The sequence below is a fragment of the Mobula birostris genome, chromosome 6 (genome assembly GCF_030028105.1).
Source record: "Mobula birostris isolate sMobBir1 chromosome 6, sMobBir1.hap1, whole genome shotgun sequence".
Lineage (NCBI taxonomy): Eukaryota > Metazoa > Chordata > Chondrichthyes > Myliobatiformes > Myliobatidae > Mobula > Mobula birostris.
The window spans coordinates 145,804,597-145,820,085 of NC_092375.1; the positions used below are offsets into that span (position 1 = coordinate 145,804,597).

The 15,489-nt window shown below is 44.3% G+C and overlaps 1 protein-coding gene across 1 annotated transcript; it reads left to right on the forward strand.

The window, feature by feature from the left end:
• Positions 1–377: 377 nt before the first annotated feature.
• Positions 378–14,437, forward strand: LOC140198738 (gamma-crystallin S-1-like). The gene is made up of 5 exons (XM_072259753.1): positions 378–492; positions 8,985–9,104; positions 10,185–10,246; positions 11,652–11,894; positions 14,162–14,437. The coding sequence occupies exons 1-5, from the start codon at positions 378–380 to the stop codon at positions 14,435–14,437; spliced, it is 816 nt and encodes a 271-aa protein (XP_072115854.1).
• Positions 14,438–15,489: the final 1,052 nt, after the last annotated feature.

A 15,489-nucleotide genomic window follows, 5' to 3' on the forward strand; every position in this document is an offset into this window, starting at 1 on the left:
AGTTCATGTCTTGATTCAAAAACAGTCCATCTCCAGTTTGCGGGCATGTTGGGGCGAGGGTGATTGGTTGAGACATCGCACAGAAGAGAAACCCTAGCTTCCCTGAACTTAATGTCAGCCAGCTGCAGGTCCGTGAGAGCTGTTCAGTAAGCATGGACCTCTGAGTCAGTAACCTGGTTGGCAACTCCTATGTGAACGGCCCCAGTGGCTGGCCGTGAGATGCAATCAGTCATGGCAATATTTTTCCCCTAGTTATGCTGTATATCAGTTGTGAACTCACATACGTAGGGCAGGTGGTGTAACTGTCATGCAGACCAAGATTCTGATATTTTGACCATCTTGCGCAGGAAAGGTTTGTGGTTAACGAATGCTGTGAAATGGCGACCCTCCAGAAGAAAAAGAAAATGGCGAACAGCCAGATAGAGATTGGGAAACTCATGGTCGAATGCGCTGTGCTTCCTCTCGATGGAGTGGAGCTGCCAACTGAAGAAGGTGAGCGGCTGACACACTCCTCCAACCAGCTGTTCACGCACAGCACCCACAGCATAGTCTGAGGCATCAGTAGCAATGGCTATGGATATGCTGGGAACCGGATGCACCACTAGGCTCGCATTAGAAAGTGCACATTTGGTAATGTCAAATGCCCTGGTTATGTCTGCTGATTAGTCAAGCACTTGATCGGGGTATTGCCTTTAAGTGCACTATACAGGGAGAGCATAATGTAGTGTGGGGAAATCTAAAGCAGTGGCTACTTTACATGGGAGGGGTTTCGCACCCTCCCTGGAGATGCGATGGCCGAGAAAGTCATGGGTGACAACCCAAACTGGCATTTAGCAGGTTTAATAATCAACCCGTGTTGGCTTAAGCACTTGAAAAGTGTGCGGAGTTTCAGATTGGTATGCACTGGTGACAGGTATGTCACCCAGGTAAAGATAAAGAAAATCGAAGTCTTTTAATTGAGAATCTATCAGCCACTGGAAAGCGAACAACAGGAATTCTGCAGATGCTGGAAATTCAAGCAACATACATCAAAGTTGCTGGTGAACGCAGCAGGCCAGGCAGCATCTCTAGGAAGAGGTGCAGTCGACGTTTCAGGCCGAGACCCTTCGTCAGGACTAATGATTGGAAAGTTTCTGGAAAGTTTCTGTTGCATTTTTCAGTCCAAACTGCATGTGCAGAAACACAAAAAATCCAAACAGGGTTATCACAGCTGCTTTGGGAACTTCGGAAAAAATTAACTTTTTGGCTAAATGTGCCAAAAAATCTTGGATGTGTGGCACTGGGTAACGATCGGAGGTAGTGGCTTCGTTCAGGTGTTGGTAATCTCCACATAGGCAGCAACCACTATCAGATTTAGGCACCAGATGGAGGGAGAAGCCCAGGGGCTACTCGAACAGTGTACAATGCTGAGTTTTTCCATGTTGACAAACTCAGCCTTGGCGGTTTCCAGCTTTTCTGGGTTCAGTCTATGCGCGCAGGCTTGGATTGCTGGGCCAGTTGAGGGAATATGGTGCTTGTCACCATGTTTTGCGACTGTAGTGGAGAATGTAGGCTTGGTGAGGTTTGGGAATTTGACCAACATCGAGCAAGCTCATATGTGGTGGTGCGTGCGATTGGCAGAGTCATTGTGAGGAACTTACTGTGGGAGCAGGGTAATGACCTAAAGCCCTTGACATCTACAAGCCGGCAGTCTTAAGATTGACTAATAGTCCTTGGGCATACAGGAAATCTGCACCGAGCAGGGGTCGAGCCACTTTAGCCAGGACGAAATCCCATGTCACCCAATGCATCACCCGTCGTGTCCTGTGAGTCTGGATCCTGCTGCCGTTGGCGGCCTCCAGTGAGGTTTCGTCACCCTCTGCCTTCTCATCAACAGGCGATGCTGGCAGTGCACCAACTTGAATACCTGTATCACATAAGAAATGTCAACCCGAAATGGTGTCTGTAATGAACAGTCCATGCCCCTGGCAATTGGAGCCCATGGTGGTCACAGATCTCTGATATCCCGATGTGCTGGTACTGTCAAAGTTGCAAGGTGATTGGCAATTCCTCGCATTCGTTCCAAAGCGACTGTGGTAAAAACACAGACACGGAGCAGTCTATTTCCTGGTGTTGGGGGCCTTGCTGCCCGGGCTTATTGAGGTAGGGAGAGGAGGAGGAATAACGCACCTCTGCCTAGTAGAGTGGAGATTATCAGACATTTTAACAAGTTCTCTGTAATCCTTCATGGGTGCATTAGCAGGGGCATTGCGAACTTGCTGAGGAATTCGCTACATGAAGGGTTCTTTAAAAATAATATAAAGATGGTGATTTCCCAGGAGAGACAGCATGTGGTCCGTTAGCCCCAATGGTCTAACAATGCTGAGACTGGGTAGGGAGAGCAATTGTTTGGTTGGTGTGCTCGGACTCTGATAGTCCAAAAGTCTGTAAAAGTTGAGTTTTCAGCAAATAGTATTTATGGTGTACAGGCGGGTGTTCAAATAGAATCACCACTCTCACGGTCGTGGAATTGCTGAGCAATGCTACCACATCGTATAATTTGGTGTCACTGGCAGTAATTTCTCGCAGAGCAAATTAAGCCTCTGCTTGTACAAACCAAGCAATGGCATTTTGCTCTAAAATCTTCGGCATTTTCAAAGCGAATTGTCCCAGAGGATTGGGGTCACTAACGCAGGTTTCCAGAAATAAAATGTAGTGAGGTGTTTTATATTTAATGAAAACCGTAACACGTTTTATTGAACTCCAAAACCTAAACACAAAAGCACACTAAAAATCCTTACTTAACAATGTTATCACCTCAGACCAGCCTCTTAAAGCGAAACCCCAACTCAATGTCGGTGTTTCTGAATTATGTACATTCCCCCCAATCACGTTACCCTACAATCATACCCGCTATGTACAATGGCGGTGTTGACACACTGTACTCCATTTCCAAAGCAAAATTCTAATAAATTCCACAGAACTGAACTTTGAAAGTGAAGATCAGTGCAGATTTTTTGCTGTCTCCTGCACAGGTGTGGATGGACAATCTCCAGCTCACTCTATCATTGTTTTATAGTCAAAGACGAATATTCCCAGATTCAATGTCAGCACAGAAATCCTTCAATTGGCCCCACCAGTTTTACAGCACAAGGTGATCCTAGTCTTATTGTGAACGTTCAACAGAGGTTGCTGTTGTAATGTGAGCATTATTAAAAGTAAGTTAATACTAATTAGGATAATGGGTGGGGGTTTACTTCCGTTCTTTGACTTCCGGTGTGCTTTGTATATAGTGTTCCTGCCATGCCGTACGGGTTGTGAAACCCTCTGTATATACCTATCGGTTTTGAAGTTTGAGGTAAAGTTGTTTCTTTGGCATGAAGTTGTCGAGTGTACCCTTTTCAAGCTAGAAGTTGCTACATATTTTTGGCGAGGAGGTGAACTGGCTTTGTGAACGTATCGGCACGTTTTTCGAACGGGAGCTTTGCATTTCAGATGGTGACGTTTGGAACTATCGATGAATTTCTGGAAGGAAACAAGGACTGGCCAGAATATGAGGAAAGGTTGGGACACTTTTTCTGTGCTAATGGAGTTACTGAGGAGGCTAATAAACACACTATTCTCCTGAGTGTGTGTGGGGCAAAGACTTACAAGCTAATAAGGAATTTAGCCACACCGCAGAAACCGGGGGACATTCCATATGACGAACTGGTCAAGCTTGTGGGGAACCACTACAATCCGAAACCTTCTGTTTTAGTGCAACGGTGTAAGTTTCACAGTTGAATCAGGAAGCCAGGTCATTCTGTGGCCAATTTCATGGCTGAGCTTTGGCAGCTGTCGGAGCGTTGTGATTTCGGAGCGGTGTTCGATGACATGCTCCGTGATAGATTGGTATGCGACATTAATAATGACGACATACAACGCCGCCTGTTAAGGGAAACCTCACCACTGACTTTCAGGAAAGCCTTAGAGATTGCCCAAGGCATGGAGATGGCTGCTAATAATGTCAAGGATATCCAGGAAGGACATGGGGGGGGTCGCAGTCGGCAGCAGTGCACCAAGTCAGGAGGGAGACTGGTAAACAGGCAAAGCAGGTGGAATGTTTCCGATGTGGAGGGACACACTATGCAAATGGTTGCAAATTCAAAGACACTGTCTGCCATGCTTGTAGCAAAAAGGGACATTTAGCTAAAAAGTGCAGAAGTTCAAAGGGTAAGATTAAGCCTGGGCAGGGGAAAGCTCAACAGGCTCAGGCAGCCACACACCACCTAGAAGAAGCAGATGAAGAGGCAGCGTGTGCCAACATGTTTGCAGTGGAAACAGATGAGGAATCACCTGAACCATATTATGCCACAGTCACTGTCAGGGGAAAGGACATTAAATCTGAGATTGATTCAGGGGCTACTGCATCGGTCATTAGTGAGGAGACCTACAGGAGGACATGGGGTCCAACCTGCCTCCCATTAGACTGTCAAAGCTCAAACTTTATACGGGGCAGCCCATACTTCATTTAGGGGTGTTATATGTGGACATTTCAGCCAGGGGTCAGAGAGCTGAAGCCAGGCTAGTGATAGCTAAGGGCAGAGGACCCAGTCTTTTGGGTCGCGTTTGGCTTCGCAAAATCCGGCTAAGCTGGCATGAAATTAAGTATGCACACACGACGGAGGACATTCTGCAGCGGTATAGTGACGTTTTCAGGGATGAGCTAGGAACACTGAAGGGCGTGACAGTAAAACTCCATGTCGGCCCTGGGGCTACACCACATTTTTTTAAGCCCAGGTCGGTGCCCTATGCCATGAAAAGCAAAGTCGAGGAGGAGCTGGAACATTTACAGAGGCTGGGCATTATTGAGTCCATCCAGTTTTCAAGGTAGGCGGCTCCCATTGTTCCAGTTTTGAAGGCAGACAAAACGGTGAGGATATGTGGGGATTATAAACTTACGGAGAATCAGGTCTCTAGGTTGGAGGAGTACCCATTGCCACGGGTGGATGACCTGTTTGCGACCCTGTTAGGGGGTAAGCTGTTCACAAAGCTGGACATGAGCCACGCCTACCAACAGCTGCTGCTCAGCAAGGATTCAAAGGAGTACGTCACAATTAATACACAAAAGGGATTATTCAAGTACAATCGCCTGGTGCTTGGAGTGGCGTCCAGCCCTGCCATTTTCCAAAGGACCATGGACACTTTGCTGCAGGGGATTCCACAATTCCACACGTAGCAGTGTACCTTGATGATATTTTGATCATGGGGGCTACGGAGGTGGAGCATCTGGCTAATTTAGAATGGGTGTTGAAGAGGCTCTCAGACACAGGGCTGTGGTTGAAATGTGGAAAATTTGTGTTCCTGGCATCGAGTGTGACTTACCTGGGACACAAGATCACAGCTGAGGGGCTTTGTCCTGTGGAGGACAAAGTGAGAGCTATTAAGGAAGCCCCAAGCCCTAAGACTGTCATGGAACTCAGATCATTTTTGGGCATGGTGAATTATTATGGCAAGTTTCTTCCTGACCCCTCAAGGGTTTTGACCCCACTGTATAAGCTGCTTCACAATGACACTAAGTGGCAGTGAGGTGAAGAGCAGGAGAAAGCTTTCAAGGAAGTGAAAGAACTTCTCCACTCAGCGAAGCTGCTTGTTCACTATGACCCAGACAAGGAGATCACCCTGGCATGTGATGCCTCGCCCTATGGAGTCGGGGCAGTTCTCTCCAATGTAATGGAGGACCATTCAGAGAAGCCTATTGGTTTTGCTTCATGTACCCTGACATGCTGAGAAGGGATATTCACAGCTAGACAAAGAAGGTCTGGCCATTGTTTTTGCGGTCAAATGCTTTCCTCAGTACCTTTATGGACGCATATTTACAATTTATACGGACCATAAACCACTGATGAGCCTGTTCAGTGAGACTAGATGCATCCCATTGCTAGCCTCAGCCAGGGTACAATGTTGGTCTCTTACATTGTCAGCCTACCAGTACACTATAGTGTACAGAGCGGGTGGGAATAATTCAAACGCCGATGCACTGAGTCGACTACCTTTATCTGAGACACCTGATACTGCATATGTGCCTCCAGAGACTGTGTTTTCATTGGAGAGGCTGTCAGAGATACCTGTAAAGGCAAACCAGATCAGGCAATGGACAGAGAGGGACCTGGTCCTGTCCCAGGTCAAGACTTTTCTTTTGCAAGGTTGGCCCAGAGTCATGGAAGGAGAGGAACTGAGGCCTTATGCCAAACGCAAGACAGAACTCAGTCTGCAGGATGGCTGCATTTTCTGGGGGGGTGAGGGTCATTGTGCCTCCCCCTGGCCGTTCATAGATTGTGGAGGAAGTTCATGAGACTCATCCAGGGGTGTCTCAGATGAAAAGCCTTGCAGGATCCTATGTCCGGTGGCCAAGAATGGATCAGGATCTGGAGAACAAGGTAAGATCATGTGCGCAATGTCAGACTAATCAGAATACGCCACCACCGGCTCCTTTGCACCTATGGGAGTGGCCAGACCATCCCTGGTCTAGGCTACATTTGGACTTTGCTGGCCCTTTTATGGGGCAGATGTTTCTTGTAATGGTAGATGTGCATTCCAAATGGATGGAAGCTCACATCATGAGCAACATCACAGCCCCCTCAACCACAGACAAACTCAGGCAAGTGTTTGGAGTCCACGGGTTGCCTGACACTCTGGTCACTGATAATGGCCCGATGTTCACCAGTGAACTGTTCAGTGAGTTCATGCAGCAGAATGGCATTCATCACATTCAGACGGCCCCTTTCCACTCAGCCTCCAGTGGTTTGGCTGAGTGGGCTGTTCAGACAGTGAAGGAAGGCCTGAAGTGGATGACAGGGGACTCTCTTAGCATGCAGCTTTCACGTTTCCTGTTTAAATACCACCTCACACCACAGACTACGACTGCCCGCACTCCAGCAGAGATGCTGATGGGGTGTAGGCCCAAGTCAAGATTGGACCTGCTGCACCCGGACATGAAGGCAAAAGTGGAGAGAAAGCAGGAAAAGCAGAAGGAGGGACATGATCAACATGTGCGAGAGAGACAGTTAAAACCGGATGACAATGTCTATGTGAGAAACAATCAGCAATGGCTGCCTGGGGTTATTCTTAAGCAGAGTGGTCCCGTCTCCTATGTTGTTAAGCTGACTGATGGGCGTGTTTTCCGCAGACATCAGGACCATGTGCGCCTGCGTCATGATACTGGCTTAGAGGCAGACAGTTCCATGGAGTTTCCATTTGTGAGACAGACTACGGTGGAAGCATGTCCACCAGTGACTTTGCCAGAAGGAGAGACGCTGGCAGAGGGGTCGGGGTCCCCTGAGGAGGATGGACATTCTCACGCAGACGCACAGACCCCTCTCATGCCCCCAACACCAGATCCACGCAAAACACCCTCACCAGTGGTGCCTGCTGGGTCACCGGGGGTAGTGTGCAGATCACAGCACACTGGTAAACCTCCTGACAGACTGAATCTTTGACGGGACAGTATTTTTTTGTTGTTGTTAGATTGAATGTTGAATCTGTCACATTTTCCAGATGTTTTGTATTGATAAACTGTTGCTGAGATACTAGTATAAGTTTTCAGGGGTACGCAAGTTAATAACACCACTGTTTTTATTTCCCAGTTTTTACATTTGGGGAATGTTGGATTTTAAAGGGGGAGAAGCGTTGTAATGTGAGCATTAGTAAAAGCAAGTTAATACTAATTAGGATAATGGGGGGGGGGGCGGGCGGTGTTACTTTCGTTCTTTGACTTCTGGTGTGCTTTTTATATGGTGTGCCTGCCATGCCGTACGGGTTGTGAAAAGCCTCTGTATATACATAGTGGTTTTGAAGTTCGAGATAAAGTTGTTTCTTTGGCACGAAGTTGTCGAGTGTGCCTCTTTCAAAGTAGAAATTACCACAGTTGTATGTTGCACCCTAAAGACTTGATTTATGGGGGAAAAACACAGCTGTGAGAAGTATGTGAATGATGTCTGGAAATCATTTGACATGCTAAGGTGAATTGTGTACAGAATTTTCGGGGTCATTGTCCCAACGGGTGCCATTTCACCTGGAAATGATCACTACAGTCATCTGGCCCAGGTACAGTTGCAGATTTCTGGGCAAGTTGTGCATGAGAAATATCCAGTGATGTATTGAATCTCTGAGTTGAAGTACTAAACTCTCCAACACCTTAAACTTGTTCTGAATCTGTAACAGAACTTATACTGCATTTCCCCTAAACCCCTTCAGCTTGTTTAAAAAACAAACTTCCAACACTCTGGTGTCCAATTCACTGCAGAAATATGGAGATACAGTAAATAGTCAAACTGAATAAACTAAATGACAGACCCACTGCTTGAGTTCTCATTCTGCTTTAACAGCTGATGGAAAAGAGCAGTCAACTGAGACATAACCGAATACCTTGGATCCTCAAATGCAATGGTTCACTCTGTGGTTGCACATCCCCTGTGAAGAGCTGGAAACAGGGCAGCACCTTGCTGACAGTAAAAATCATGCGGAAATGAATGAGGATTTTGTTCCACACAGAAAGCTGTGATAATCGAGAATGCACTGTTTGAAACTGAGGCTTGAAATGGAGTACTGGTTAGTTTCAAAAGTGAATCATAGAAAGTTTCAAAAGAAAATTCAAAAAAGAAATAACACTGCATTCTCGGGGCAAGACATGATTGAAGGTTTCAGTGATATGGAGATGAAATAGGAGTAGAGGTTGGCAAGGTCGACTGACAGCTGTGTAATGATAAATCTTCCATCACAGCATAGAAAATACATTCATGTTTTCATTCACCGATGTCCAAGAATAAACAAATCTATAAAGTGCTGCCTAAGAGTTGACAATACTTTGTTCTCTTTTGTTGTTTGGCTGGAATTCTCTGCTCCCCTAATGACAATATTGTTGAACATTTCCAAAGCTTTCCCCTGCTTTACAAATCAGTGCATTGAAGTATGTGCTCAGAGCTATGACAAAAAAAATGTTGTATTTTACTTATTTCTATTGTTAGGGTGTACGTTGTGTCCGCAGAGGGTAGCACCTCTGGTGAAGGGGCTTGTTGTGTCCATTCTGAAGCAGTTCTCTCACCTTTGGTCTCCATTCAGCACTCAGCATTCACCTGTGGCACCAGGTAAGTTGTCTGTATGTTCTATACACCTCAGTACACCGCTTCGCCAGGCAGACTAAACCAGGTGAGGGTAGCTGGTGGGCCTCATACCCAGTAAGATTAAGGTCATGCCTGTCCTAGCAGGCACAGTCAGCTCCAGCAGACCAGATATATGAAATTAATCGTGTGATCCAGTGGCCAGGAAGGCGATTTTGCAACACCTTCTGCCTCTGCTTCTGCTTGGTACAGCGCAAGCACTGCCAGACGGCTGTTACGATGTGCAGTTGGTGTGAACGGCGTGGGAGTTAAATTGTAAAGTGAGCTTTTTTGACTAGATCCCCTAAATCGATTTGATTCAGTCTATCTTTAAAAATATTAATGTCAGAAATACTGCGCAGGTCTAGCGACAGAAGATTCCACTCTCATGTTGATCTTGGGTAGAGGGAGTACTGGTAGCAAGTCTTATTGAATGAAAGAGTTTCCAATATGTGAGGTCCAGTTTGCTGTCGAGCTGAACTGACCCTGTGACGAATTTGGATGTTAGGTGGAGTGATGTTGTGAACATCTTTGAAAGTGAAAATTAACCTTAGTTTAATACATCGGTTTTCAAGTGGTTCCCATTGAAGGTTAGAGAACATTTTGGTGACACTGGATTTCACAAAGTGAGCAGCACGGCTTTGGATTTTTTTCGATGGACTTCTTATTGTTAGCTTGATGGGGATCCCATATAGCCGCGCAATACCCAAGCTTTGGACGGACGAGTGTCTTATATGCCATGTCCTTGACGGATTTACTACATGAATGGAGGTTTCTTCTCAGGGTACCCAGCATTTTATTTGCTTTGGCTGTAATCTGATTGATGTGGCATGCCCAGTTAAGATCCTTGCTAATTTCAACGCCAAGATATGGGTGATGGTGACTGTTTCAAGAATCTGTCCATTCATGTTGTATGTCGTGTTGGTTGGTTTAGCTTTGTGACTGACATGCATAGCATAACACTTAGATGAATTGAAGGACATTTGCCATTGAGACTCCCATTGACATAATGAATCAATATCGTTTTGCAGCAGCTGAACATCTTGGTCATTTTTTATCTCACGGTAGGTTATGCAGTCATCTGCAAAGACTCTGACTTTGGACTTGACTACATTTGGCAAGTTGTTGATGTAAATAAGAAAAAATGAGGGTCCCTTGTGGAGAACAAAGAGCATGACGAGGCACAAAAGAAGTCAAATTCCCAAGGCACATCATCATATTCTCTACTTGGCTGGATGAGTGGAGCTCCAACATCTCTCAGTAAGTTTAAATCTCTCAAAGCATTCTTCTTGGATGGCAGATTACCAACATCTGAAATGTTCATTCAGAGCATTGATACATAGTGGCTGCAGCGTGTATCATCTACAAAAATACACTGCAGATACGTGCCCTGGTTGCTCTGATAATATTTCCCAAAGGACAGGGGAATATTGCCATCTGTAGCTTCCCCTCCACATCACATAGCTCACTGATTTGGAAACCTATCACTCGTCCTTCATCACCACTGGGTTTAAATCCTGAAACTCCCTGCTAACAGCTTTGTTGGAGGACTTCACTAGATTGCAGGGATTTAGAAAACTGTTCACCTCCATTTTCTCTAGGGTAGTTAGGGATGGGTATTAAATGCTGGTCTTGTCAGCAACACCAGATCATGAGAAATGAATATAGTTTTGAAAAGTTATTGAATCTTCAAAGGATACAGTGAAATGCATCATTTGCGACAACAACCAACACAGTCCAAGGATGTGCTGTGGTCTGTCTGCAAGTGTTGTCATGTTTCCAGTGCCAGCATAGCATGCCCACAGCTTTCTCACCTGTAGGCCTTTTGAATGTGGGGGGAAACCACGGTAATGAGGTGAATATACAAACTTGTTAAAGGCAGTGAGGGTGTTGAACCTGAATCACCGGTGCTGGCCCTGAAGGTAATTTTTTTGAAACATCTCTATGACAGATGCCATCTCCCGGTCCCTACAGAGAGCCAGATTCAATAGCTTGGGTGTTTGTACCTTCTCTCTCCTCTCTCATCGGTTTCCTCTGGGTGTCTTAATTTCCTCCCACATCACAAAGCTGTGCAGATTGGTACATTTATCGGCTATTGCAAGTTGACTCTGACGTGTAAATTTTGGTAAAACTCAGGACATATCTCGGCACTGCGACTGTTTGGAACTCTAGAATGATCCCTAGCATAGAACGAAAAAAGCTGATTTCCTGCATTGTAGAATTAAATTGCCTACCGCAAAACAAAAACAATCACTGGATCATTGACAAGTCTCGTATCCTCAGGTGCTTTTTCAGCATTCACGGGACATATGTTGTTTTCTGCTGACCTCAGGTTTGCATCATTTACATTACAAAGGCCTTGCTGGAAAAGCCTTTCTGCCCAGTGTATAAATACCCAGTTACAGTTACATGTAGTCAGTTGGTTATTGGTCGTACACCACAATGGGAAAGGCAAGACCACTTTTCATTTTGTGAATTATATTGTAACCATCATTTGTCCTCAGTCTGATTTAAGCTATTTATTTCTTCCCACAGATCATCTTCTACGAGGACAGGAACTTCCAGGGTCGGCACTATGAGTGCAGCTCCGACTCTGCCGACCTCTCCCCTTACTTCAGCCGCTGTAACTCCATCCGTGTCGAGAGTGACTGGTGGGTGTTGTACGAGAGACCCAACTACATGGGATACCAGTATGTCCTGAGCAGGGGAGAGTATCCTGAATACCAGCGTTGGATGGGATTTAATGACTGTATCAAGTCCTGTCGCAGCTACCCACCTGTAAGTTGCTGTTGGTGACTGAGATATTCCAAGCCACTTGGCACACTGCTAGAAAATGACTGACATTTGCAATAATTACACTTGTGCACAAGCTTGTTCTCTGAAATGTTAAACTGCTGTGAATGCTAGAGTTAGCTGCTGGCATTTGAAGTCAAGTTTGGAGTCAGTAGATATTTCTTGAAGGAGTCAACAGAAATGAAGTTGGTTCAGGAAAGTAGTAAATCTGGTGTGAAGGATGAATGTCCGATTGCTTTTGACAGACGGAGATGTATCCGTGATTGTGAGGGCACTGGGTAAAGAATGGGAATCGGGTTTATTATCACTGGCGTATGCATCACTGGCTTTTTATGCTGAACCGATGTCTACACATAAGATGCTGGAGGAACTCAGCCAGTCAGGCAGCATTTATCAGGCCTGATAAACAGCCTCAAACTGAAATGTCTCCACAGACACTGCCTGACCCTTTGAGTTCCTCCAGCATTTTGTGTGCTGATCCAGATTCCAGAAACTGCCCTTCCTTGTGTCTTCTTTATTGAAGTCTAGTTGGACTACAGAAAATATCTGGTCAGTTTGTGGTAGTTTTACAGAACATCATATTTACAGTTATAGCACGTGGACATTGATGACTCAGACCTCAGTAAAACAAAAATCACAAAATTTGAAAAATGGATCGGAGGGTTATGAGTCAAGCATTGGGAAATGGGAGGTGGTCATCTTGGTCAGCATGGACCAGTTGGTGTGAGGAGACTCTTTCTGTGCTGTGTTAATCTGTGATTCATTTGATGTATTGTAACCCACAAAGAGCAGGGAACATGGAACATAGAATGTGAATATGTACTGCACAGTACAGGTCCTTCGGCCTATGATTTTATACCAGTCTTTTACCTTGTTCAAATGTCAAACTAACCCTTCCCTCTTACAGAGTCCTCCATTTTTCTTTCAATCATATGCCCATCTAAAAGTCGCTTAGATATATCAGCCTCTATCACCACACCCGGCAGATTGCTCCACACACTTACAACTCTGTAAAAATCTTACCTTTTGCATCCCACTAGACTTTGCTCCAGTTTCTTTAAACTTATGCACCCTCCTGTTAGCCACTTTAGCCTTGAGAAAAATTCTCTGATTGCTCACTCTATCTGTTCCTCATTACATCTTATAAGAGGTAAGAGGGATTGGACAGAAAAAATATTGACTATTAAGGTTTCAATGGGACGAATGGCTGCTTTTCATGAATTTGTGTGGTGTTTCATTCATAATAAATCATCCACCTTATTCACTGAATCAGGCTGCTTCTGGACTGGATTTCAAAAACCTACCTTTTAAGTTGCATGATATCAGAGAACCACAGTGAGGTTAAAGCATGGAATGAGGCTGTTTGGCCCATTGAATCCATGTTAACTCAATGTTGAAGCAATCCGCCCTCTCCCATAAGTTGCAAATTATTTCAAAATCATCTGGTCCACATTTGTCAGGTAATAAAAACCAATAAAATAAGTCAAGCTCTCACTGATACCCAGGTTGAAATGGGAGATGACTGTGTTATTGTTTCCAAAAATCACACCCTGTGTAGAGTTATATTTAGAGCTCTGACAGACAAGAAGTGAAGAATGAGGAATCTGAAAACCCTCAGAACAACTTGCATGCTTTTTTTGTATCAATAATTTAACCTATTTACAGACAAAGACCAGCACCTACTGTATGTACATTTATCATTTACCATGATCCTTTAACACAAATTTTACATTAATTGCATCATATTATCTCTAATGGAACAAAATTCTGTAAACTTTGTTCTTTTTGTTAATACTGTCTTCAGAAACCCAGAACAAGCTCCTCAACCAGGTATTACTCTCTATCGATACGCAGAAGATGCATCTAATTCAGTAGCACAATAATGACATTGTTTCTGTCATAGATACTTCCGTGTAATTATACTGAGCGTGAATTAATATCCTTCAATATCTTTCATGTGATCAACAACCAATTTTTTTTTTATATTCATGAAATTGGATGGTTCTTAGCAGCCTCCTGCAGAAACAGTGAACTTCCTCAATCTCAAATCATGATTGTCTAAGTTTTAGCTGCCATCAATGTAGAGATAAATTTTCTCCACATTATTTCATTAAGGATAGTCTTGAACTATAATTAGTTATTGATAATCCTGAGGCTTGGTACAACTACATCTATATATAAAGTCTGTGATAATTATATGCATTCTGACATGATTATACTGCATTAAGGACAGATAAAATCCTTTATTCCAGTACCGAGGGGGCACCTACAGGATGAGGATTTACGAGAGGCCTGACTTTGGAGGGCAGATGATGGAATTCATGGATGACTGTTCCTCAGTCTACGATCGTTTCCGCTGCCGTGACATCCACTCCTGTCAGGTGATGGATGGTTACTGGATCTTCTATGAACATCCCAACTACAGAGGCCGACAGTACTTCCTGAGACCCGGGGAATACAGGAGATACATTGACTGGGGTGGCTACAACTCAATGATCGGGTCCTTCAGGCGCATGAGGGACTTCTAGTTGGCTCTCAATCACCAGCATATTATTCTGAGAACATATTTCAGAAAATAAAATAACCTTTGCAAGACCATTGTTATTGTAATTCATTTATTTTGATGTTGTTATAACATTGCGTTAACTATACAAAACAGCAATGGTACCTGAGTCCTGTGTGGAGGCTTTGACCCATATTGACCTTAACTCAGGATTGTTTCTCATCTTAGCTGCTGTCATTGTGGAGATAAATTTTATCTAGAGGCATGCTGAATATGTAATTCATTATTGATCAGGTCATCTTCTCCTATTGAGAGGATAGTGATAAATTGTCACACCTCTGTGGATTCCTGTTCTTATGGAGAGATACAATATGGAAATAAGCCCTTTGCCCCACTGAGTCAGGGCTGAACATCACCTACCCACTTACATGAATCCTTCATTGATCTCATTTTTAAAATCTCCACATATTCTCATAATTTCCCCAGATTGTAGTCACCTACAGACAGAGAACAACATACAACGGCTGATTTACCCACCAAATAGTTCACCTCCCAGATCTAGAACAAAACCAGAACACCTAGAAAGAAGACAGGGGCTTGCAGTGAGAATGTACAAATCCTATACAGACATCACTTTAGGTTGCTGACATAGTGAGGCAGTGGTTCTACTACCTGCACCACCACACTGCCTCTTCCCGCCTGTTGCAAACTGGACACATTCTATCCATTTTTGTGTCAGTATTTTTGAGACGTTTACAGCCCAAAAGACAAAAGTGCCGACAATAGTATCGTTAATGAGAATTCTTGTTGCAATCTACTAATTAGATAGACTCTCTTTTCCCGAATGATATTTCCTTCACAACTAATTTCTGACCATGTTAAAGGACACTTCCAATTACAAACAATTTTATTTGTATTATGATTAGTGAGGGATAAATGCAGTTTGGAAGACTACATTGACAGCTGTCCATCATACAAGAGACCTTGAACTGTAAGATAGAGGGATGGTAGCCAGTATAAAGAAGGACTGGAGCAGGGGTTGGCAGATAGATACAGGGGAAGGGATGAGTGAAAGTC

Coding starts and splice junctions, on each gene's coding strand:
- LOC140198738 (XM_072259753.1), top strand. CDS start 378: ATGGCGACCCTCCAGAAGAAAAAGAAAATGGCGAACAGCCAGATAGAG. Junction 9,105..10,184: donor GCATTCACCTGTGGCACCAG/GTAAGTTGTCTG, acceptor ATCTCACGGTAG/GTTATGCAGTCATCTGCAAA. Junction 10,247..11,651: donor ACATTTGGCAAGTTGTTGAT/GTAAATAAGAAA, acceptor TTCTTCCCACAG/ATCATCTTCTACGAGGACAG.